The 25,253-nt window shown below is 36.3% G+C and overlaps 1 protein-coding gene across 1 annotated transcript in view; it reads right to left on the reverse strand.

Annotated features, from left to right (window-relative positions):
- The window catches only part of MCPH1 (microcephalin 1), a 129,886-nt gene extending 104,854 nt beyond the window's left edge, over positions 1-25,032 (reverse strand). Inside the window, exons 1-9 of the mRNA XM_082305802.1 lie at positions 24,959-25,032; positions 22,471-22,562; positions 19,997-20,115; positions 14,306-14,390; positions 13,485-13,605; positions 13,059-13,199; positions 11,740-11,835; positions 8,486-9,508; positions 2,162-2,274 (exon numbers count right to left, since the gene is read on the reverse strand). Coding sequence (XP_082161928.1) covers positions 2,162-2,274; positions 8,486-9,508; positions 11,740-11,835; positions 13,059-13,199; positions 13,485-13,605; positions 14,306-14,390; positions 19,997-20,115; positions 22,471-22,562; positions 24,959-24,977 — 1,809 coding nt within the window. The 5' untranslated portion in view covers positions 24,978-25,032. The remainder of the gene's footprint in view (positions 1-2,161; positions 2,275-8,485; positions 9,509-11,739; positions 11,836-13,058; positions 13,200-13,484; positions 13,606-14,305; positions 14,391-19,996; positions 20,116-22,470; positions 22,563-24,958) is intronic.
- Between the last annotated feature and the right edge of the window lie 221 nt (positions 25,033-25,253).

Genomic DNA, 25,253 nt, shown 5'->3' on the forward strand with positions numbered 1-25,253 from the left:
ACACTTTTTCCTTTGGGCAAAGGAAACAAACTAAAATTTTCTAACTTCACTTTTTACTTTGTCAAACATTAGCAAAATGTTGCAATGTTTAAGCTGCAGCCATTGGAAAAAAGTGTTTATTAAAAATTTGTATAATGTTTGGTTGTTTTTAAAAAGCTTCAAGAACATATTGTGACTGGTACTACAGAAGCTTTGCAACATAATTCTTTACAAAAATTTAGACACTCAGTCTAATTTTGTTCAAAACAATCTCCTCTTAAAATTGCTTCACTAAGCATTTCCTAGGGATCTCCAACATTGGCTTTTTTGCATGTAGGTCTGCATAAAAACAATGGAAAATAGATCTTAAATAGACATATCAATAAACATTTAATATATATTAACAGGCAATTGCTTCAGGAAAATATGAAGTAAAACTTTTCAGTGCAACAGTCTGGTTGACCACATAAAATCTTTTTGTGAAGTTCTTTCTACTTTTCAATCAAAAAAACCCAACATTGTCTCTATATGAATTTGCACAGTCAAACTGCAACTGGAAACCTTTAAAATTATTCAAAAAGCATTCACGATGTGAAAGAAAGTATGTGCTGCTATTTTACTGATATTTGAGTCAAATTGTATTATCAGCCGGCTGAAATGGATGGATGAAAGAAGCCATCTCAAAACACTGAATAGGAATTTTCTCCAGCTACTACTTAGCTTTTGCTACTGTTAAACACCTCACAGAGCAGGCTTTGCAAGCAGACACCAAGCAGAACCATTCAAAGATACCACCTTTGACTGCAAGGCCAGGTTTGAAAAAGGGCAACAATAAAAAAGAACTTCATATCATTTTTTGTTTCTCTTTGGTATATAATAGTTATGTTGGGATCTTTCCTTAAGAGAAATGAATCAAAACTAGCACTGCTGTATAATGCTCTTGTAGCGTAATTACACAGGAGAAGGAATCGCTACCAACAAATCTGATAAATCTCCAAGCACCATTTCTGCAGACAGCCTTAGGAAGAGCCATTGACTGTAGTTTGTGGATATACGTTTAGCAGCTTTAGACAGATTTCTGTGGCAGGGAATGAAACTGTGCTGGATAGATGCTTTAGCCTAAAAAGTGACTGTCTTATAACATTTCTATAGGACATGGATCTAGAGTGAAGTTGACTTATACATTCTACATAATACTTAGTTATTAGTTATACAAATTAAATATATGTATATATTTATGAAAAGAAAGTGAACAAATACTTAAGAAAAGTAACAAGCAGTAAGATGCAGGGAAGAAGTCAAATAATAATTTTAACCCAGCGAAGATCACTGGTCCATGGAGATTAATATGTCATCTTCAGAAGGTTTAAAAGGTTCAACAGCCTAGTAATTGCACCTGCTCAGAACTTTTACATATAAGAGGACCAAAATCTGTGATCAATCTCTTTGAAACTCCACCAATAGCTACCAATGAAACACCTGTCTTTTATTTCATTTATTTCAATTACCTCAGACATCTTTCAGTGCTTTAGGATTTCCCATTCTCAAAACAATTCAGTGCACATTTTAATTTTATTACTTGCTACTTACTGATAAAAAGAACTCCTATTTATTTTCCTGATCAGTTTTATATTTACTTAGAAAAAACTTCTACAAGGGAAAAACACCTAAAAAAGATTCAGTGCTGACCCAATCCTCTCCCTTTTTTTTACATCCAAACTGAGCTCAAATAGTAAGTTTAGAAAGTTAGCTTTACCTGAACCTAGAAGAAAATATCGCATAAATCTTTATCCTGCAGAAACATCCACTGGGGATGATCCACTATAAAACAAACAAAAAACCCTACCCCATTTAATATCTCCTCCAAAAAGGACAGGCATTTTTTCAGGTTACTTCAGCGGCTTTTCAACTGAAAGAGTTTGAGCTGGCTTACCAACCTCCCTTGCAATGTCAACTTGGCACAGACTCTGTCACCACAAGTTACCAGAAAGCTGAGTTCCATGGTTGTCTGTATTGTCTTTGAACACCATTCTCGTAATATTTCAAGAAAAGTGAGATTCAGGAAAGTTTTTAAATTGATAGTGCACAGAGAATGCATTTCTTCTTTGCACGTACAAAGGCACTCAGCAATTCTCCAAGAAAAAGAAAGAGCTTAACAAATAATATGTCCAGTTAAACTGACCTTTTGGAGTCTTCTAGTTTTTCTTAACCCCCCATTGTGCTTATTCTTTCGTTCATTAAAAACTCTGCAAGAGCCATCAGTAACATGACACTTTGAAACTTCGTTTTCATCACCTAGAAACCAAATTTAGAAACTTGAAATGAAAAATGCAATCTTGTGAAATGAAACTGCCACCAATTATTTTATCATAGCACATAGAGCTATGTACAATTAAAATACCTGAGTTAATAATTCATACCAGTTATTTTTCCATTATAGTTCAGTTATGGAAAAAAGAAGGGACACTCAACCATCTGACTTCATCTTTCAGTATCTGATCTTGTAAATAAACTAGTTGTAGAGTATTTCCCAATTTCCAATATTTTGAAAACCATACATTAACTACAAGTAGAGAATCAACTAAATTGCTTTATATATATTACAAAATTTGCAATTTCTCTGAATACAGAGATATTTGAGACTTTGAAGCAGCAGTGGCTAGATTTTTACTTTCTTATTGAAACGTCAACGCTTTCAGTACACGCTGTGTTTATCTGAAATGACCTGAAGGTCTGAAACGTGTTTTCAAACACTTTACAAGCAAATCTAGCAAGCTGTTAGCAGGCAGGAATTGTGTGCACCAGCAGGCTTATTAGTCCTATTATTTATAAAAAGGCACCATCCATAAGAATGTACTCTAATGTGGCTGCCAAAAAGCAGTAATTTTCATCATTTATTTTGTGAATTAACATACATTTAATTCTTCAGCACCGTCAGGATGACTTTTAAAAGCACTAAATAATAAACTTCTGACTCATTTGAGAAATTAGCTTGATTGCATAAGATGAAAAACTTTGGTCTATCTTTTGATCAATGAAGTTTTAATTACCGAAGATTTAAGTAGATAATTTTTCCCAAATTCTATGGAGTCTACTTTAGGACATTTATTAATTTTTCATTTCAAAGAAATGCATGAGACCAGTTAAAGAAAGTTTAATAATTAGTGATTAAAATGGCCGAAATTCAGCTCCTCCCAGATAAGCTGCTTCTGATTACTTTTTGAAAATACTGAAGGGTACTATCCATATTTACTAGTCTGACTGCATATAGAACTAAGAATCATTTGTTTTTCCTCTGTCAGCTACTGAAACTCTTAATCCTTGAGGTGACAGAACAACAAATTACAACACAAAAAAGACAAACATTTTCCATTACTGATTACTTATTTTAAATTATAACCTTTAAACCACTCAAAATTTTATCACTTCACACTAAAGTTACAAGTTTCACATGCATTTGCACAGTATTACAGTAATTTTTGTGTAATACAAGTAAACTTGTCTTTCAGGTACGATCATTAATTTAATCAGTCACTGAGGAAGACTGATGGCAAGTAGAAGAGGAGAAAAGATCTTGCCACACAACAAAAAAAAAAGCTAAGAAATTTAAATTTAACTCCTTTTACGTGGAAAACAGAATTTTTAAACATGCATTTTGGATCTTAAAAAAACCCCAACAACGCAGGACTGCAAAGGATGTCAGGAGATCATCTACTCCACTGCTTTACCCCCGAGCAGATGGGGGTAAAGCAAGGTATGTCTCTGTTAATTCCCAGTAAGTTATTTCAGTCACTGTAAAAGGACGATCCACCATTTTGGGTTTTTTTTTTGGAGGGGTGGGGGGCAGCAAGAAGTGGTGTAATATTCCTTTTGCCACTCTTTGCCTGAATGCTCAAGCTCTGCAGTTCTTGTCCCACTTGGGATTAAAAGTCACAAGACCTGTATGCTTGGACCTCTTTCCAGTTATGCTTCATTCTCATTGGTTCTTCATATTTACAGGAAAGCAGGAACAGGGGATGAGGTCCATCACCTCCTCTGATTATCAGCTTGGGAATCTTATGCGTTACATAAATAAGGACTACTCTTTGCAATCCAGTTCCTACTTATTGTCTCCTGACCATCAGGACTTCTCAAGCACTTTCCATCCTGTAGGTCTCAAGCTTCACTGTCTATTGTCTGTTTCTCCCTGATTGCTTCTTTTTAAAGCAGTTGCTCAGTCACAAGTAAGGAGTTTTCATCTTTTGTAGCTTTTCCTAGGGTATTTCGGATAAGGTCAACAGAACTTTTTGAAGCAATTCCATCCACTGTTAGTTATCCCTAAATTTAGTTCAAATACACAGGTAACTCATGCCACTGTGGTCCATTAGATCCCTTGAATTCTTTTCTAAAATATTGCTCAATGACTGGTATAAAAATTAACAACTCTGATAGCCCTCTGAAGTATTATAACAAATTAGAGTGAATTTAATCTGCAATTTAAGCTTCTACTAACTCATGATCATTTATCACCAGTGAGACGTTTTGAACCAGAATATTATCTTAAAAATTCCATTTGCTACCTCCTTTGAGTTAAAAAACAAAGTAATGATTAGGCACAATGAGCTAGCTTTTGTTCAATCAAATCTATCATGTCTCTCTAATAAAAGTTTTATCTATAGTATAGTGTTCTACTTAAGAATATCATAATGAAGTGTCACTGAAATTAAGCTATATCATATCTGCTATTTTGTACTTATTCACAGTTATTTACCCCAACTATGAAGAAAGTAAGCTTGATGTTGTCATCATTAGTAATCCTTCAGGTACATATACACAGAATATTTAATAACTTGTGTTGTTATTATTGTAGCTATTCCAGCATGGGCAAATAACAAGTGTTTGCTATTCAGAACAGAATTTCTTCAATTCTTCTGAAAGCTTATGTGCCCACCAGGTTCTCAAAGAGAACCTGTTAATAGTTTAAAACAATTTTATCTAGTTTGTTACATGCTCTAGGACAAGTGTCATCAGGCTTTGTAAATTTGACTGCATCAAAATAATCCTCAACCTGTTCCTCTATTCAGAAATATGCCCTTTTTTGTTTTAATAGTTACAATTAAACTTTTTGTGAAGATAATCAAAACAAGGAATCAAACAAGAAATTCTCTTCTTCATCCCCCATTTGTTTTTTGAAAGGACATAATAAAATGTCAAGAGAGTACACTATACAATATTTTTAGTGAGCTTGTCTTCTTCTAAAACAGAAGGAAAAAAAAAGGCACATAAAATCTAAGGAAGTTTTCACGTGTGTGTTTTTAAAGACATAAACGGTATTTTAGCAGCATGAAGCACCTAGCACCTCAGGTAAAACTCATTCATCTAAATTAAAACTTCATCATTTTTGCACCAAGTAACAGAATGAGATTCCAGATTCCCCATCTTAACATTGAACTACATTAATTACACTATAATGGGTCTTAGTTTATGTTTTTTGGCCAACTAAGATAATATTTGCTTCCCACATTCACCATAAATATCTAAAATTCACTCAGCTCAGCCTTAAGTTTATTTTTAAGACTGGAAATAATGCTCAGTCCCAGTTCAAATTTCTAAACGATTTTAGGATGATAAAAGCTTAAAAGAGCGTACTCTTGCATTCCTTGCCAATATTATTTATTGTTGTAGCTTTCAGATGAAAAGTCATAGGAATTCATCAAATCTGAGCAAGTATTGGCATTCTAAACCATGTGGTTCAAGTGCCAACTTATCCTACTATCAGCCCTACTAAAAAAGTTATAAGCAGATGGACTGGATTTCAAAGTAAACCAATTTACAACATGAAACACAAAGAAGTTCTTAGACTCTCCTAGTAACATAGATCATTAATTTTCCACAAAAGACAGTATTATTGCATTTCCATAAACTTATAATCATGACAGAGAAAAGCCACTGTTTTTTCTCACTTTGTAACTGCTAAAAATTTAGGCACTGACACACAAAACGCAGATACATAGCACTTATTGATTAGAGAGCACTGAAATTTATCAGGTATGGCTGGTTTAATCAGAAAGACAGAAAATTTATTTCATCTCCAGAAACAAAGCTGAGAAAGCAAAAGTGAATCTGAATAGGAAAACATCTTTTAATATTCTTATAATGCCTAATTAATTTCAACTCTTGTATCTGTGACAGTTCTCTACTTGATTTATGACTTGGAGTAAGATAAAAATAAAAAGCCACATTTACGCCTGTGCTGTTCAGCAGAACAACTGGACAGCCTTGAGTGTACCCTACAAAGGAACCTGAAGTTTGCTACAACATGAGCATCAGGACTTGAAAAGTTCATTTCAGATTAGCCTGCATATTAGACTTCTACTTTGAAATCAAATGTTCCAAGTAGTCTGTGGAAAGAAAGCTTATCAAATCTTACTTCTTGTCATTAAAGACACTGGGTAAGACTGCCACTGACCTAAAAACAGCAGGGGAAAAAATGGGAAAGAAAAATGTTTGATATTTAAAATATATACAGATATAATTAAATTTTATATGGATATTTGATTACTCCTAACTGTATATATATAAGTGAAAAGAATTCTTTAGCTTTTAAAAATAATATACTGTATTTACCAGTTTTCAAATCACGTGCAACATACAGAAAAACAAAGCAATTTACTATTTATTTACTAATTAACAGGGACAAGAAATAACTTACAGTCAAGCAAAAAAAAGGAAATATTAAACCTATATTTAATAAAAATCAATTACTCCACCACAGTGTCACAATAGTAAGTTTAAAACAAGATTTTAATTTTCTTCCACAGAACTTGCATTAGAGAAAATACATCTTCCATTACTGAGTCCTTCCATTTTCAAGTGAGCTCATTCGAACTGTCAGACTTGAGGTTCTACTTGACTGCACAACAGATGCATGAAGCTGAATACATTATATTTGGGATCACTCATAAATCACAAATATTATTAAAATCACTAGAAATACAAATTGAGACTTACAGAAGCTCCTAAAAAAAAGGATAAAAAGTATAAACATCAGATAACTAGCTTGCTGAATGCTGTTCTTTTTTCCTCTCCTCCAAAATCTGTTCTTAAACAAGTTGTCCAGCAAGAAAATAAAAGCATAACATGCTAGAACATTGATCATAATTTAATCACTAGAATGTAAAAGTTAGAATTACCTCTAAAATTAAATAGCATACCTAAGTTTAAAAGTAGTAAACATTTTCTCCTCCCCATTTGTTTTCATGATTGTTTAATGAAAAACAGACTGTTCTCTGACATTAAGAAATACATAATTTAAGGATCATCTTCTAGTACATTGCCACATGGCAAAAAAACCCATACAGTGGGTTCATACATTTATGGATGTACATTTATACTTGTATAACATACACCAGCATCAACTTTTTTTTAAACTGTGTTATAATGATGCACTCCAGGTATCAAAATACAGATGCAGTGAACCCAAAATAGCAGCTCACAGTTCAGTAACTTATTACCCACAGATATAAGCACAGTGACCATTCAACATTTCCACTGGATGATTTCATAAATCTGATACAAAGTTTGCTGAGCCCTTTAAGTTAATAATTAATTTTATGTAATTCATTGATGCACCGCTGCAGAATTTTCTAGGGAAAACAAAATGACCGAAATATACAATTATAATTATAAATATTTAACCCTGTGTAAACCTTGACAAACAGAGCTCAAAATATCAAACTCGAAGTGATTATCCCAATGCAAGTTAGGAGCATTTTTCAGGGAAGTTCCCAAGATTCAATAGTCTAATATACATTTATATTGAAATAAGTTAGGCTAAACCAACTTGAAAATGCTCAAATATAAAAAATACTCTTAAAATTATTATTAAAAACTAAGATCAGTTCCATATAAAAAAGCCATGGTTGAAAAAGATGCTTACATTGCAACTCTTGCACATGCCCTCAAATGTCTTATTCAATCTTCAACATAGCATGAGTTAGAAATTGCTCAAATATTTTTTTTCCACTAGAGATTTTATGCCCTTAACTGCAATTAATCTAAAGTAGCAATTTTAAACTTGTGAAATAAAAATAATTTGAACAAGGGACCCTATGATGAGGAGTTACTTATAAACAATTTGCAAGACCACCTTAACATTTAAAACAGAAAGACCTTGGTTTCTTAAGCAGATTTTGAATAGCAGCAGAAAGTTTACAGAATACCAAGCATTAGGGGAAAAGAAGGCTCACATACTTTTCTTGCGTTTTGTGAGCACAGATTCCTTATCTCTTGGGGACTTCTTTGTGTTTGTAATGTATGAGAAAAAAATAAAGGGTGTTCTTTTGGATCCTATGCACTCATTTATTTTACTCAAAAATAAAGTCAGTACTGCAGTATTTTCTTCTTTTGGTGTAATTCTGAAATATTTTTCCCTTGGGAATAGCAGTTCATTTTGCAATTTAGTTGCATGAGTGTATCTAATGCAGTATGATATCTTTTCATTTTCCAGCTCTATGTAGCAACTTACCAGTGGTGTGAGTACAGTAATTCACATTGGTTCTGTAGGATTTTTCATGAGCATGCTGAAGCAGCCTATTCACATCATCAGAATCTAGAGCTTCTGCAGTGTCAGCTTTTTCACCATCTGACATATAATTTAATGGCACACTTCCAGGATGTTCAGCTGGTTTGAAGTTTTTCTTTACTGAAACATCATTTGCTGGAATAGACTTTTCCCTACTTTTCTTGGGAGTAGCACGTGTCTTACAGAAACTAACATCAAGTGAGTCCAGGCTTCTAAAAGAGTCTTTGCGAAAAACCTCAGGAGGATTCTGTGATTCCTTTGGTACTCGTACCTGTACTTCATTTTCATTCAAATTAGATGATGAAAAGAAATCTTCATAAGAAGCCTCTTCATCACAAAAAGACTTTCTATATGTAGTAACTGCTTGCAAGAACTCTTTAGACCCTGATGCACCCAGTTCTGAGGTAGCTGGTTTCAAACTAGATAGTGTTTGTAGTTTCTTCCTCTTCTTGTTTTCAAGAATACAATCGTTTCTGTCAACAGGGAAGCTTCTGTCCAATGAACACGTATTTAAGTCTTCACTGTTCATAGGTGAATTAGAGAGACTGCCAGTCAAAGCAGGAACAGTATTTAACTTGACTATTTTTTGGGAAGGAGTAATATGACCCAAGCCCTTGATTTGTAGAAGAGAACTTCCATTTGCAACTGAAGTAGTCATGCTATTTTCATCTTTCTGATTTTTCTCTGGAAACCCTTTTAGATCTTTCTTTTCTAAAGACAATTTATCATCCAAAGTGTACTGCACAATCTGGTTCTTTCTTAAGCTTCTTCTGCTATGGCGTTTTGGTGTTAAGCTCTTCTGCTCATAGCTATGTGACGGAGAATTCACTGATGCACTCATGGATACATGAATATCAGCCCAAGTATCACAGGTGTGTTTTACTACCTCTGTTTTCTGTCTCTTTAATTTATCAGTTCCCCAAAGACAATCATAACTTGAGTTCAAGCAGTCTTCCATTTGTTCTCCTGCAAAATATGAAAAGTGGCAATATAAATGTATTTAACAACAGAAAAAGTACCAAATTTCTTAGTAAAACACATATGAAATTACTGAAAGAAGAAAACAAGGACTTAGCCACTTCTCTGGATATTATATGGCAAGTCATCAAAAACTAAACAGAAAAAGGATTAGAAACAAAGCACATTCTATGCTGACAAGAAGCTACAATAGCTTTAGCTATCATATCTTCTTCCATGGTAATAAGTATCCATAAGTTCTGTTCTGCTTTCTTGAAACAAGGCAGCAGAGGAATTCCCTTTCACTCTTGCATTTGTGGAGAAAACCAGCATAATTTTACACTGATAAAGGTAGCTATAGTAATACTGGAAACTCAATAATCATTTTTAGTACCCCAGCATTACCACCACCTTGTAGTTTTTGCAGTTAAGATGAAATTAAATATAACATCATAGTATCATGCCACATATATCAACACAATGTATTAAAAATAATTAGAATGTGGAAAAATATATCATTTCTTGTAGCTATTCTTATGAAATTATTTGGGGGGAGATGATATACAGAATTATTCATAACTCTTCACAATAAATTCCTCTGAAACAGGCTAGTATCTTTGATTATTCAGAATACATTTTTAAAAATCCTGTTGTTCTACAATCTGATTATTGCAACAGATGCTTTTGTTTAAATATATGTTGAGTGCAAAGTTTCAGCAATTCTCCTTCTGTAAGAGCTCCTGTACGTTTTAGGGGAAGTCTTGATGTTATTTGCTTACTAAATACAAGTAATATTTTTAAACATATGGTGTAGCTGGCTAAATTCAGAAAAATGAAATATATAGAGATGAAAAGAGAAGTTTCACATGACATGATCAGACTCCCATAATGACAACTGAAAAAGTCTTAACTTCAATCCTCAAATTAAACTTGATTCTTGGACTTTTTAACCACTATTAACCAAGATATTCTCATGTATCTCACAAGCACAAACAAAAGGGCCACCATCACAGAGCATCAGAGATGGAAGCTACACTGAATATCATCACAGGATGTGGAGGTCTATTCTTAATGTAAAATTACATTGTACAGTTGCAATGTCGGAGGGACATACTCAAGGTAAAGCTCTCAAATCACGTTGTTCAACCTCATCAGCACACAACTAATTTACCAAAATAAAAAAGTTTGTTGGCACAGCTATGCTACTTCCAGTATTAAGCTATTACTTCTCCCCAACATTGCATGAAGATATACCCAGCTGTCTCAGGCTACAAGATCCCGCCCCTGTTCTCATGTAAGCCAGCATGACAGAATTCCTGTATGATGTCAACAAAATACAACACTTGAAAACTGCATGAGGTATAGCTTACTGTTGGGGTAGAACCAAGAGTATGCAGACCACTTGAGTGGCCCTCATTATGAATTCTAATTCTCCTTACTCTTCTACTGAGATCAAACACCAGCACCTGACTTCAGCTTTTTGCTCATGTGACTGACAGAAGAAAATGGGTATGTACTTCAGACCTCATGCATACATGATTAATGCTGTTAAGATGCCCACTGACGTAGCTCAACAGCCTTCACAATAATCTTCTCCCTTACATCCTGCTACTATGCCAAAACACAGGAACAAACCCCTAACTTCATGAGAATAAGAACCTTGATAACGAACGACTTGAATTCACCTGCAACCATGAAACATTCTAAAAGCTGATTTATTTTTACTCTTGTTATTTCTTCGATCACTGAATACTTAAGCTGGAGAACACATTAAGTTTCCTTTTAAATTCAGGTTTTTTTCATTGAAAATTTGGAAGACATTTCAGTTCTCTGAGGTCTCTCTCTCTCATTCAGTTCTCTTTTTTGCTTCCCACATCACACTACTTAGTGTGCACGCCGTATTCTATACGAGATCACTGTAAGAGCAGAGAAGAGTGACACCATGCCAGGACAAGAAGCCATTAATGGGGAATGGTGTGAGGAAAGAGGAGGAAGTGAGGCAAGGAACACAGCAGTAAGGCAGAGCATTAACCCAGTGTGATTCCTCATGCTCCATTTTCCTTGAATTCTTACTTCTACATACTTTGCCAGTTAAGAAAAACTAAAATAATTCAGCTTTAAATATAAATGATAGAGCAAATATATACAGTTCCCATTTCAGTATACTGTACTTTCCAAATAAGATAGACAGGCCATGTATTATTTTTCATTTCTGTAATATATAAAGTTGTGTTAGTTACCTGGTAACAATGCATCTTCTAAATTAGTTAAGACACAAGTAGACAGCGGGCAGTCTCCTGGTGAACTACTTGGAGGTATCTGAGACATTTGCGAAGCTACGAATTTGTAAATAATAAACTCGTTAGCCCTATTTGCAAACATACAGATTTCCACAACATCTATTCTTATTTCAAAACAGCTCAATTGTAAGAGACAAGCCATTGCTTTGCCAACTAACTATACCCATATAAATAATTATAGACTACATCTCAAATTTACATGCTAACAAAAAAAGCTATTAGATATTCTACAATTTTAAGCAAATTTTTTCTAGATAACTCAGCACCACATTTTTCTGAAACTAAAGAATGATGGCAAAACATTTAGAAAATATTACAGAAACTTCTAAGCCAGTTGCGGCATTTTACTAAAGAATCTGTCAAATTCTGCAATTAGCAGCAAAGCCTTGATATAGCAGAAATGCTTTTCAAAACATTGGAAGGTATTACCTTAAAACTCAAAGAGAAAACAAATACAAGCCATGCTAAAATAAATGAGATTTAATTTTTCATCCATGTATCACTGGTTCTTTACTTTCCTCCCACAATCATTTTTGAAATTATAAACCAACAGTCTAGCTGACATAGACTTCTTCAAATACTATAGATTCCCACCCCATGATGTTTCACATTTCAACAGCTTTTACAACTGACAAAACCTAATGACTTAGGCCTCAATACTTTCATGGTAAGGTAATGCAAACACTAAAAGATGATTTGAAAACTGCAAATTAGATTTAATTCACCAGGATGTGCATTTTGAAGTCAACTAGATTTATTCCATTGGGTCATTCAAATTAATTTTTTTTTTTTTTAAATCCTGTTCTTCAGTACCTGGACAGATGTCTCATCAGTTTTGGACTCCTTTTTAAACTGTTGGCCTGGGAGTAATAACATTACAATCTTTGTCAAGTAAAGCATTCACATTAAAATTTAACAGGAAATGAGTCTCACTGTAAACTTTGATATTATCACAATTTGGTTAATCTACAAGTTTAGAAAGTCTAGCTTAAACATTAGTCATCTCAAGCAGTCTAGTGATTAAGAAATTCCTTTTTGCAATCATTGTCTTTCATGACTTCTTGTGCCCTATGATAGAAAGAAACTAAAAGCTAAAGCATTCACACCTACTTGAAGCCTGGGAAGAACGGAGAACATAAAATCAAGTAAGTATGAAAAAAATTCTGAAGGGCAGAGTAAGACAAGTGTGCCAAAAATTCAGCAATAAAGATGGTAGCCATTTGTGCATGTTCATGGATAAGTAAAATGCAACTTCTTACCAGTAAGAGAAAGATTTTCTCTTTTTTCCTTCATCTCCTTTATTCTTCTTTCCATTACACTGCATTGATCTTTTATCTTATTAACAGGGCTGTATACAAGTGAACCATTGTCTTCAAATAGTAAAACTGGTACATCAGTTTCTACACAAAGAAATTGCATTTGTACATTAATATTTACATGCTATAACAGCTTCAGGTGAAGTTTCATTTTTTTTCCAAAAAACTTGAAAAAATTAGGTTCCTTATACCTAACATTACTACAGATGCCTCGATACCACAAACTTGCAAAGAACTCTGTAAAAAGTAAGTCAACTTTATTTCTCACGGTGAGATGCATGAAAGTAAAAAAACCAAACCCCCAAACCCATCAAGTGCTTTAAAGAAATAACTTAAGATATTTGAATCTTAGTCCAAAGTAGTTCTTACCAGCATTCATTGCTATCTTTTGTACAGCTAATTCTTTAGCCATCTGGTCCAGTCTTCTCTGCAGCTTTCTGTCATTTTCTGGAGTTTTTTCAACAAAGTCTTTTGGCTGCATACATTTGTGCTACAACACACACAAAACTATTAATTATACGGTATAAAACTGCCAGAAGTACCTACACTTCCTATTTGCCTACCACTTTATCACAGTATATTATCAGTGTTTAACTCTATGCTACTTATTATCACCTCCTTGAGAGTCACAGGTAATTGTAGAAGTTAACATTCTCCAAAGTGAACTTTAATATGAAATAAGAAAGAACCTAACAGATTTTTCAGGTTAGATTTTAGTAAAAAGAAGACTAAGTCACCATCTTTTCTTTTTAGCTTGTAGCAAAGCTAAGGCTTGAAAGATTTTTTTTTAAATACCAGGATTTTAGGGTTTGTTGCAACTCAGTGAAACATAAGCCACATTACAGTCATGTTTTTTGATTAGTTAATCATTATGTCATTTTAATTTCAATTTTCATTTCTTTATTCACCAATATAAAAACTCTACTTGTATTATCCTTTCTTCATATAAGATGTCACATCATCACAGCCATAGCCTACCTTTAAAAACCTACTCAGATGAATAGATAAGAGTTTACAGAATGTTCTGAAAATAAACAGTTAAAATGCCTGAGGTCAGGAAGTCAAGTTCAAACTTCAAAGTTTACTACTCCAGGCCCATTTAAAAACAAAACAAAACAAAACAAAACAAACAACAACAACAAAAAACCCAAACCCAAAACAAACAAACAAACAAAAAATCACATACTCACTTTTTTGATCAGTAGTGGTAATCCTTCATTTGTGTCTACTGCAGGAAATAAGGATTCATCAACACGTACCCCAGTTTCTCGACACCTGTATAAAAAAATAGAGCAGGCTTAGGTTTTTTTGGTGTTTTTGGGTTTTTTTTCTTTTAGGAATGAGAACCTTTACTGTAAAAAGAGTTGTCTGAGCCCTCTAATAATGAAACACCAACCCTTCCTAAAGTATGTAACTTTAGCATAACTACTGTAATGCTAAAAAAAAAAAAAAAAAAGTCTATCTATTACACATCAAATATAGGAAATGATACAATTTTTTTGTCCTAATGATGCCCTCTAAATTGCTGTTCTGAAACTCAAAAGATTCCCACTCATATGTTATTTTCCATGCATTCAAAACTCACTGTATTAAGTCCTTCTGGCCAGATCCTCATGAACCTCAAATCTTGCCCTGACTTTTGTGAGGACTGTAGGCTTTCATTGTTCACTAGCTAACGAACTTAACCTTAACTTGATCACTGTGATGACAGTAAACTCCTAACTACAATGCACAGAATGTCATGGCGGGGGGGGGGGGGGGGGGGCAGGAAATTTTTCTATTAAGGCAGATGAGGAAGGAGGCTTCATCTGATCCTGGCTTTTACATCTTACCCATTAGTCTCAGTTTTCTGCCTTCTCTTTGTATATGCAATGCTAAAAACAGCCTCTTATTGAGAGGCAATCTATATTTATGCAAACTTTTTTTTAAATTACAAACCCCAAAATCCAACTGATACCATCCTCTAGTTTTTCCCGTCTTTTCATATTCAAAGACTGACTTGAGAACGGTAGGACTGATGTTATCTTGGAATATGATACAATATCTGTTGTATTTTTGATCACTAAGGATTATGTTGAGACGAGAATTTGGTTATTAGGTATTATATAGGTAAATACACTTTTGTTCTCAAACAATAAATAATAAAATCAATTATGGGAAAGAGTATGGAACCTTAATAGACTACACTAGAATTCCCCCAGAAGTCATTCAAAACTGTGATTCTAGTGACACCTAGTGATCTAACTGCTATAAAGTTTGTATCTGTAGAATTATAATCTAATGCTTAATTACTTAGTTTTGAATAAAGATGAGCCAAACCACTACATGTATTTGTCAAATTAACTGAGTTTAGAGTTCTCTGGAGCATCAAATAGAGATGATATTCAACATGCTTCAGTGGCTATTATTAAATTCTGGATAATAATCAGCATAGATGTAGACTACATTAAAATTTACATTAATTCAGAGATTTCATTGATTCAGAGAAGCTAAAGAGAAGAAAATTTGACCATTAAATATCTTATAAGAATTTTTTACTTTACAGACAAATCTGAATGTAAATGATTTATCTATATTATTTGTGACATTAAGTGAGTTACTGTACTAGAATACACAGGCAGAGTTCCCCAATTATGGGTTTGATTTGGAAGTATTAAATGTTCTTAATTTGGACACAGATTGTAGCAATTCTGTCTTACGTAGGGTTCTTTTTGTTGTTGGGTTTTGATTTTTTTTTTAGGTTGCTCATTGAGGTATTTGAGTTGAAGAAGCACTAAAAGAAGTTTTTTTCAGTGATCCCAAAGCTCTCACTCCTTTTGCATTAAAACTGCAATTTATTTGCATGAATCTTATAGCAAGTCCATGATTTTGTGCACTATCTAGACATATCTACCATTCTTAGAAAACAAAAAAAAGGTAACAAAACACTTCATTTTTTTTTTTTTAAATGAAAAATACATTTACTCTGGAGTTAGGAATTTTTTTTAATTTCAATTGTCATCTTATTTTAAAGTCTTCTTCCCAATCAAATTACTTCCTATTAAACTGTAGAACTGCATTCGGTTTAGATGCTCATACTATAAAGCAGAAGCTTCCAATACAAGTTTGAGGCAGATCATTGGAAAGAGCACTGGAAATCCAGTGAGAGTTCAATAAGGCAATGTTCACTACATACCGGTACAAACCTTTGTACTCTAATAATTTGTCGTGGTTTTTATGGAGAAAAGTGAGTATTACAGTATTTTTCAAATCATAGGGCACATTCATCTGAGAGGCTCAAGCACTGCTCGGGGGAAGATAACACCAGTGTACAAACATAAGAGTTTGAAAGTAGGGGTCCACTAGTTGTTAAGTGGGAGAGTATTTGGGACAAAGCAGAAGAATCAGGAAATGCTGGAGTAATTGTTTATGATTTGCTTCCTTGTCTGGTGTTTTCAGAGCTCAAATATCAAAAAGTAGCATCCAGATTAAATACCATATACTGCAGCATCCTGTTTCCAATATCAAGATTCCCAAGAGTGTTTAAAAACATGAAAACATAGCCAAACATTCCCAGTTTACTTTGCTATGTTCCACAGATTTCTGGTTTAGAGATTATCAGATGCAATACTGTATTTGTTTTTTGATAAAACTAAAAGTTTAATTGCTTTAAACGTTTAAAAACGTTTTTAAACCCATGTAAATCTTTGCTGACTATGATTTCTCAACAAGGAGTTCCACAGCCTAACCATGTTTTGCTAAAAACCATCTTCTACTGTTTTCTCTGAATCTGCCTCCAGACAGATTCATGTGATGCTTTCAAATTCTTCTGCTGGAAAGGAAAACATACAATCATTCCCTATTCAGCCTCTGCATATGAACCTTTGTGTTCACAAGAGTCTCTCCCCCTCCACTCCCACTTCTTTGAAGTGGGAAGAATTCTTGTTTCTTCAATCACATCTTGTGAGAAAACTATTTTATAACTTCAGGCACGCTCATTGCCATCTTCTCTCAACAATCCATGATAAAACGCTGACATCCCAGTACATGAGGTTTTAAGTTCTATTTAATTTGATTTTTGACTACTGCTGAGGTAGTAATGCCATGAAAACATTTACTGTAAGTCCCAAAATCTTAATTTTCCCCTCACACAATGTGATGACCATCTTCCTTCTGACACACTTAAGAGGACTTATGCTTTAGTCTCCTTGACACCAGCAAGAATTTTATTCCCTTCACTGTCTTAGCTTCTTCTTAACAGAACTTCTTCCATTTTAAGTAGACTCCTTTTTGAAGTTGAGCAGTCACAGAACTTGGGTTTTGCTGTTCCAGTATGAACACTGATGTTATACTGTGGCCATACTTACAAGAAGGTTCTTTGCAATAATTTGAACAACCATTCACAAACCAATTAAGACCAAGCAACACCTAAAACATTTGTCTTCACACTGCACTCCAACAGGACTCACCCCATCCCCAGTCTACACCAGAAAGTTGCCCTTTACTATTACTTTTCCTGAAATGACATTTCACAGCATTTCTGACCATTTTGAGAAAGTTCCACTTTCTACTGAACCAAGCAGCTGGTTAATCAAGCCATCTTTTTTTAGTAATGCTAAAACTTCAACTCGTATGAATTCTGCATTATTTGCTTACAGTTATCAGTTTCAAACTAAGCTTCCATTCATGCAGGACCACTATTTTACTGGCACAGACTATTCAGTCCTTCCTGTTTACACTGTCCCAGGATTCAACAAACTGTCTTCTGCCTACCAGATTTCTGAGATATTGATATACCAGGCATATAATTTAAAGTCAGGCACTTCAGTTCCCTCATCTTATTACAAAAAAATTTAGCATGTATGCTAGCATAGACTCATTTTAATTTTGTATTGTCTGTGCCTCATTTGACTAACCCTATGACTAGTGAGACTATTCATTACTATCTCTTATGTAAGCTTCTACTGCTCCTGACCTATACTTTGCTTAAGGGTATGATATTCCTATGAATTCTGCCTAGAGTATACATCAATCTAAGTTGTATGCTATTGTGTACCTTTTGGCATTAACTTTAAACTAAAAGGCAGGAAAAAAAAAGATTACAGAGAAGTTCAATCATAATTCACAGCTTGGGTGTCTGTCTCCCTCCCCCCCCCCCCCAGTAAAATACGTCTCTCTATTTCAGATGATTTCCCCAGTTCCAGTGAACCTCATCTTCTAAGCCATATAGCAAGACCTTGCCCTTTCCAGAGCATGATACTAGGAACTCTTCAAAAAATACCACGAAGATGCTAGCCTTCTCTTTTGTACCAAACAGCTTAAGTTTTCCCTCCAGATCCTTTCTCCTGTCTCTTCCTTTGTTGCTGGTATCCAGCAACAGTTAAAGTTTCTTGAGGTTTTTACACCTGGATCTCAAAGCTCCATGCTATCCCCTACAGTATCACACATACAGCTGTCTCTGTGTCTGAGCTTTCTACAGCATTCATCTACTCAATACCTTCCAGGATTGCAGAGGAGACTTTTGGGGTGGAACTGCTATTACAGAGACAGCATTTCTGTATGATACATTCTAGACTCTTCCCTGTAACGCGCTCTCATTCTTCTTCCATTGCAGGTGCTACTCACCTGGACTTCTGTGGGATCCTTTTTACTATAGCACATCCAAGTCCTTAAATAGTTCATAGTTCCTGTGACTAAGGTTTAAAATTCCGTATTTATATACCTAGCCATCTGAAAAGCATATTTAATTTTATAGCCAAAGACTCCTACTGAAATGACCATCATTCTCACGCACTCAGATAGTACCAGGTCACAGAAAGATATATTCACATAAATAAAATTCTGCATCACTCATTTTTGAGAACTTAAGGTATTTCTTCCTTGGTGTTAAAGCTGGCTGGTTTGTGCAGCTGTAACTTCTATATCTGATATTCTTAAAAAATAAAAAAAAAAGAAAAGAAAAATCCTGCTTCTGCAGAACTGCATGAACTACTTTTTTGGCTAATGGACTGGCATCACAAGTTTTGCGGTTATACTGGCCTACATTTAAGTGGCTGCAGAGCTCAGTTTTGCCCCTCTCTCCCCCTTTTTTTGCTTTTTTACTTTTACACTTATCAGACTTCTTTTTTTCCATGCATATTACAATTGGTATAGGAAAGGGCCTCTTAACTTGACTTACATTCTAATTTCCATCATCACAGCAACTTATCAACTGGAGTGTTTGAGTATAACACATGCATATTCTTGAACACTGTAAGTGTTTTCACACTTCATCTGATACCTAAGTTAGGCCTCACAACCACTTTGGAAACTAGAGAAGAAGCTACGGACTAGTAAATTCTCATGAACTGGCTGCACAGCTGAAATTTGAAGAAAATTTTTTTTTTTAAATTTAACTTTTTCCCTATGGTAGTTGAGAATCTTCAAGCAGTGCTGTTCTGAACCTGCCAAATGTCAGGCATAAGCCAGACTACATATGGATCTTTTTCCTTCTTGCTAGGAGATATTCTGTCTACAGGAGTTAAGCAGAGAAACAGTACAATGTCCCTGATGTGCTTTTTCATATGAAAATGGAAGAATTCTATTCAACATAAATATCTGGTCTTCACTGCCTATTCATGCCACCTGAGAATAAAGGAGTGGAACACTGAACGGTTAACAAATATACTACAGAACTACTTCAACACATTCATTTTTCAAGATTTAACATTTTACCTTTTTAAGGAAGTAATATGCTTAATAATAGCAATAATGTCATAGGAAAGTTATCATTTACTCATAGATTTATCACTATTTCAAGTACATGAAAGAAACGGGTACTGTACTTAAGTTTTTAAATAAAACAATACTAGAATCCATTATCTCTGGAATGGGTCACATTCATTATATTCATGAGTACTCACTTGTCCACCCAGAGTACAGAAACTATTTTTACACCCATCTTCTGTGCTTTTCTCCATGTAGTCAAACGTCCATCTTTGAAGACTACGTGGGTCACGTGCTTGTTCAAAGTTTTTGAAACCTGCAGAAGTACACAGAGAGCTCATCTTTAAGTCTGATAATCAGAAAACGCTAATGAAACTAGCTAGCGTAGTCCGTTTTTAATGTATAAACCATTACCGTAAAAACTTATTCCAAACATTATGTCAAGGACTCTTTTGATCTTTCTCATCTTCGCAAGAAACCTAAGGCAATCAAAACTCGAGTCTCATTAGTCAAGCCAATGCAATGCATGCTAGAGGGCTAGAGTAGCCTTTTGTTTTCAAACTTCTTTTCTCTAGGTTAACATTTTCATTTCCCTACTCTAGCTGTATCACTAATCTTACAACATTTTTATTTATGTAGCCCAACATAATTTCTTATGCAACAGCTAGTACAGAAAGTAGTTGCCACTATCCAAAGAAATGCCGAATTACATTTTTTATTTAGCTAAGAACTCAGAGGCTTAAAGAGTACAGCTAAACTCATCCTTTAAACTAATTCTCATCAATACAGATCACTTTTAGTTTTGAGGGAAGGCTGAAGCAACTACAAACAAAAAAATTACATAGGAACACTTTAAAAAGTGAGAAATACAGAAAACTTAATTCAGTACAGCTAATATCATACATGACATTTTCATTGTGTTCTATAACTGATCAAATCTTCAGCTATCAGCCTCCATTGACAACTAAGTGATAACCTTTTTAGTTCTAGATACTCCATTCTTCACAACCAAAGTTTCCTTTTGTGGAGACTAAACATCCTACACATAAAACTGTTTGATCAGTTGTTGTGATTGTTGACATGGTGTGGTCAGTACAATTCATATTTTACAGCAGCATCTTCTCGGCACAGCCAAATGGAAATAGCTGTGTAGCTTTCTGTTGTGCTCTCAATTGCATCACTATACTTGGCTCCCAAAATGTTGGATCTATATTTGGCTTTAAGAAAACTATTCAGCTTTTCCAAAAACTTCTGGTAGCAGGCCAATTTATTGCATCTTAGAAGACAAAAAACCCATGATATTTAAGTGTCTAGGTATACAGGACCAATGAATCTCTCTCAGAATAAGTTATGACTGCAGATACAATTGCTTACTCGCTTATCCAGCTCACAGCCCCATGTCCTAAGGACACAGATGCTTGATATAGCTTTGCCTCCAAAGTATAGAGAAGCACCACGTTACATCTCCCTCTCACCTCTCCTGTCTCCTCCCTTACCCTGGACGTCCTCTGCTGCTCACCTGACCTTAGCTTGAGATGTCTGAATCAATAGTCTAGTGAAAACCTAATTTACAATTTTCTTTCCTGACAGAGTAAGCCAAGTCAGTTTACTATCATCTCCTCAGCCCAATAAAAGGGAAGGAAGTGTCTGGAATAGTGAAGGGGCAGGACTACCCCTTTTCAGTCATAGGGATCTGCTAAATAAGCTCATCTGTATCATCTGCCTATACCTATCACCATATCCAGCTACTTTTTGATCAACTTGAGGAATTCTGAAGCCTTACACTTTGTCATATTTTCCGCGAGAAAAACCTAACATCAGAATTCCATAGATCTGATAGTACAGCACAAAAGAAAAATAAATACTTCTTACTCAAATTATTTATTGAGAGTTGTATTTGATTTTATAATAAAACCAGTTATTCTACTGTCCTGTCACACTATCTCAGCTAAATTAATACAGAAAGAGAGGCTTTGGGGAGATTAGCAAAACTTCCTAAATTACAGTAAGATACACCTACACGTACCCACTTAAAAAGCACAGGGAGTTCACACAAGTGTTATTTAGAGCATGATGTGCAGTGTGACTTTGGTCTTTGATTGAAATTTTACAGCTGGCAATTAAACGCATTTTGCACCTACAAGTCAACTATGCTTGATATGGAAAAAAATCACTGAGACATATACAAAGACTCTTAGATGTATTTTTACCAGCACTTTCTGGAGTTGAACCACATTTGTAGGAGAATGAATGGAAGAACAAAATGCCATGGTACTTGGGTTAGAAAATATTGTAGTAACAACAGAGCAGTTGCCTACAAGTTAAAGAAAACAAAACAATATAAGGTACATACCTGTAAAACCACAGGTTTTCAACACTTAGATTTGGTTTGCTCACAGTACGTGGCAAGCCCAATACTGCACAGCAAATGCATGCTATCATATTAATATACAAAAAGGTTTATAGATATAGGGAGGCTTTAAATGCATTTCCCATCTCTCACTAATAAGACTTTTACAGCACGGTTGTCTGTTCTCAGATCTGTGATTATCTTCCTTTCTGCACTTTAACACCTCATATTACAAAGAAATATACATGACAAGCAGAACAAGCAAGCTGGTTTGTAATTAAGAGCTTTCCTATTCTATTTATTTCAAAATAGTTTCCTTACTTTTGCTCCCATATCAAGAAGTTGCTGTTCAAAGGTTTTCGAGTAATTTTCTGTTCTGTTAGATGACCAAACTTCTACAAATGCGGATATACCTGGATCAGAAGAGAGAAAACAACAAACAGCTAATGAAGTATATATTATGGTAAAACTGGTTAAACTGCCTTTCCAACAAAATTTTGCCTTTATACATATTGCATTCGGTAGCAAGTATAGCTTTTAATAATCTGAGTATCAGATGTTAGCAGCAGAATGTTCTTTTTAGAGTATTTCTGTCCCTTAAATTAGTTGTACTGGAACAAACTTAGAAGTTTGACACTAGTTATACAACTTTTCACTTGGTCTATTTAAAACACATTACCAGCTTAAAAAGCAACACAGTATCTTTACATGACTGCTTAGCCTTATCATTAGTCACTGCTAATCTTCAGGTTAATCAAAAATTTTTTGACAAGTTGATGTAACACAAGTTACAGAACATAATGAAATAAACGTAATGGAACTATTCCTTCTCCAAGGCCCCAGAAAACTCTGCAGAAATATTGTTTAATAATTTCCAATTGAGTTAAATTCCACCTTATTTATACTGAATCACCCCAAATTAAGTACATATCGCAGGGAATAATACAATTTCATGTCAGCTGCTTTACGTAATTTTAGGTATATCACATTTAAATAGCTTCCTTTACCAACCAGATTAATAATCTCTTCAAGTCAGCCTTGGTTTAGAAGGTCTTTAAGCAAACAAACAAACACAGATGTATTGACATGGAGAGATAAGCAAATGAAACTCATAACAATCCCTTGATTAATTTTACTTAGGACAGGCACTAAAGTGACCTACAGCTCCGTCGGCCATGCCAGTTTCCCATTTTGAATGATGAATCCAGAAAACTGGAGGAATGCTGGTTCACCAAAAAAAAACTTTACACAAACTGCAAGCCAGACAACTCTCAAAACTCATGAATAAAATTGAAAGTGTCAATTTAAAAGGGTCATCCTTGGCAAACATTGCTTAAGTATCTTAGTTACTACCTATGTCCTTCTGATTCATTATTAGGTCGTGTCATCTGTCTTCTTTCTAAATGAAAACTAAAAGTAACGCTCCAACAATAGAAGTACTTTTATAAAGATTAACATATTTATATAATTGCTAGAAATACTTTTAACATACAAGAGAAATACGGAATATAAACCACCTCCTTAGCCAAACCACAGGGAAAAAAAACTTATAATCAGTACTATGACTTCAGATATACATGAGAACTTAAGACAAGTCTACTCCAATGCGCTTTTAACTGTGTTCATTCTACTACTGGACCAGGGCAGCTTTTCTTCTCGATTGCTCTATTGTGAAAAATATTGCACTCGCACTCAAAAAACCAATACCTTCCTCTTACATCAAATATTTTAGAACCTTCAGTTACAATTCTCCTAGAACCACAGGTTAGAGCATTTCAGTGAAGCTCAAACTAGGAACTTAGAGGAACATTACTTCAAAGCTGCATGCACCTGCAGTAGGATCAAAAGTATATTTTACAATAAATAGCCAAGTTTAGCTAATCAAATATACTCCAACAAAAGACAAGGCACTTTGTAATTTTGGTACAGTGGATGGAAAGGAACATGAAGAAGGGTTTGGGGCTTTTTTGAACTAGAAGAGCTCTGTGTAGAGCTCGGTTCTTGTAAAGGGCAACTTTTGCTAGAAGATCTCAGAGAAGGCCGTGACAGTGGGGAAGATAAACATCAGAGGGCAACCTAGCGAGGCAGAAATTTAGAAAGGTGTGGAAGAAACCAGCCGGGATCAAGCCACGCCCGACCAGGACGGGAGGAGGGAGGCAGACGCCGAAGCGCGGCGGCAGAGGGGGCGGCGGCAGCGGCGGCCGGTGCGGTACCGGCAGCCGCCCCAAGGGGCAGTCGCTCCCTCCCCTGCCCGAGGGGCCCTCCTCGCCTCCAGCCCTGCCCGCCCCCGCGGCCGCACACCCGCGCCGGGCCTGCGGCCGGGCACAGTCCGCGTCCCACCGGGGCAGGCCCGGGGCGGCTCAGCCGCCAGGCCCTGCCGCCGGTTTCGGGAGGATTCGCGATTCGCCGCGGCGGCCCCGCAGCGAAGCCCTCTCCGTCCCGCGCCCACGGGAGGGCTTCCCACCCGCGGGGGGAGCCAAGCCACCCGGTCGAGCTGAAGACTGACCCGCCCCGAGGGACAGATCCCGGGACAGGCACCGGGCCGCCCCCGGGACAGATCCCGGGCGAGGAAGGAGGCAAGCGGCCACCACAAGCCGGAGCCCCTACAGCGGCCCTGGCCCCGCCAGGCCCAGACGCTCTCGGCCCCCAGCCCCGCCGGGAAGCAACGGGGAAAGGGCCGCAAGGAGACGGGGTGCCACGGCAGCGCTTTAAAACGGACCCGCTCCAGCCCGGCGGCTCCCCTCAGCCGCGCCGGGAGCAGCGCGGCCCGGCCGCCGGCCCTGCCCCCGCACAGCTGACGAGCCGGTACCTTCCAGGACGGGCTCCATTAGCGGCGCGGCGCAACACCGACAGGCTCCGGTACCCGCCACCGTTCAAACCCGCCTCCACGCACCGCCGCCGGGCCTGCGCGCTGCCTGCTGCTCCCGGCCCCCGCCGCGCCTGCGCGTTGCGCCCGGCCGCCGCCACCGGAGGTGCGGGGCCCGCCCGGGGCGGGAGCGGGTGGGCCGTGCGGCGGTTGAGCGGCCCCGGCGGGTGAGGGGCGGCCTGCGGGCAGGGCCTGGCTGGAGGCGTGAGGGACGGCGTCCGAGCGGCGTCCCTGCCGT

This window comes from Platalea leucorodia (genome assembly GCF_965183815.1).
Source record: "Platalea leucorodia genome assembly, chromosome: 3".
In the NCBI taxonomy this organism is placed as follows: Eukaryota; Metazoa; Chordata; class Aves; order Pelecaniformes; family Threskiornithidae; genus Platalea; species Platalea leucorodia.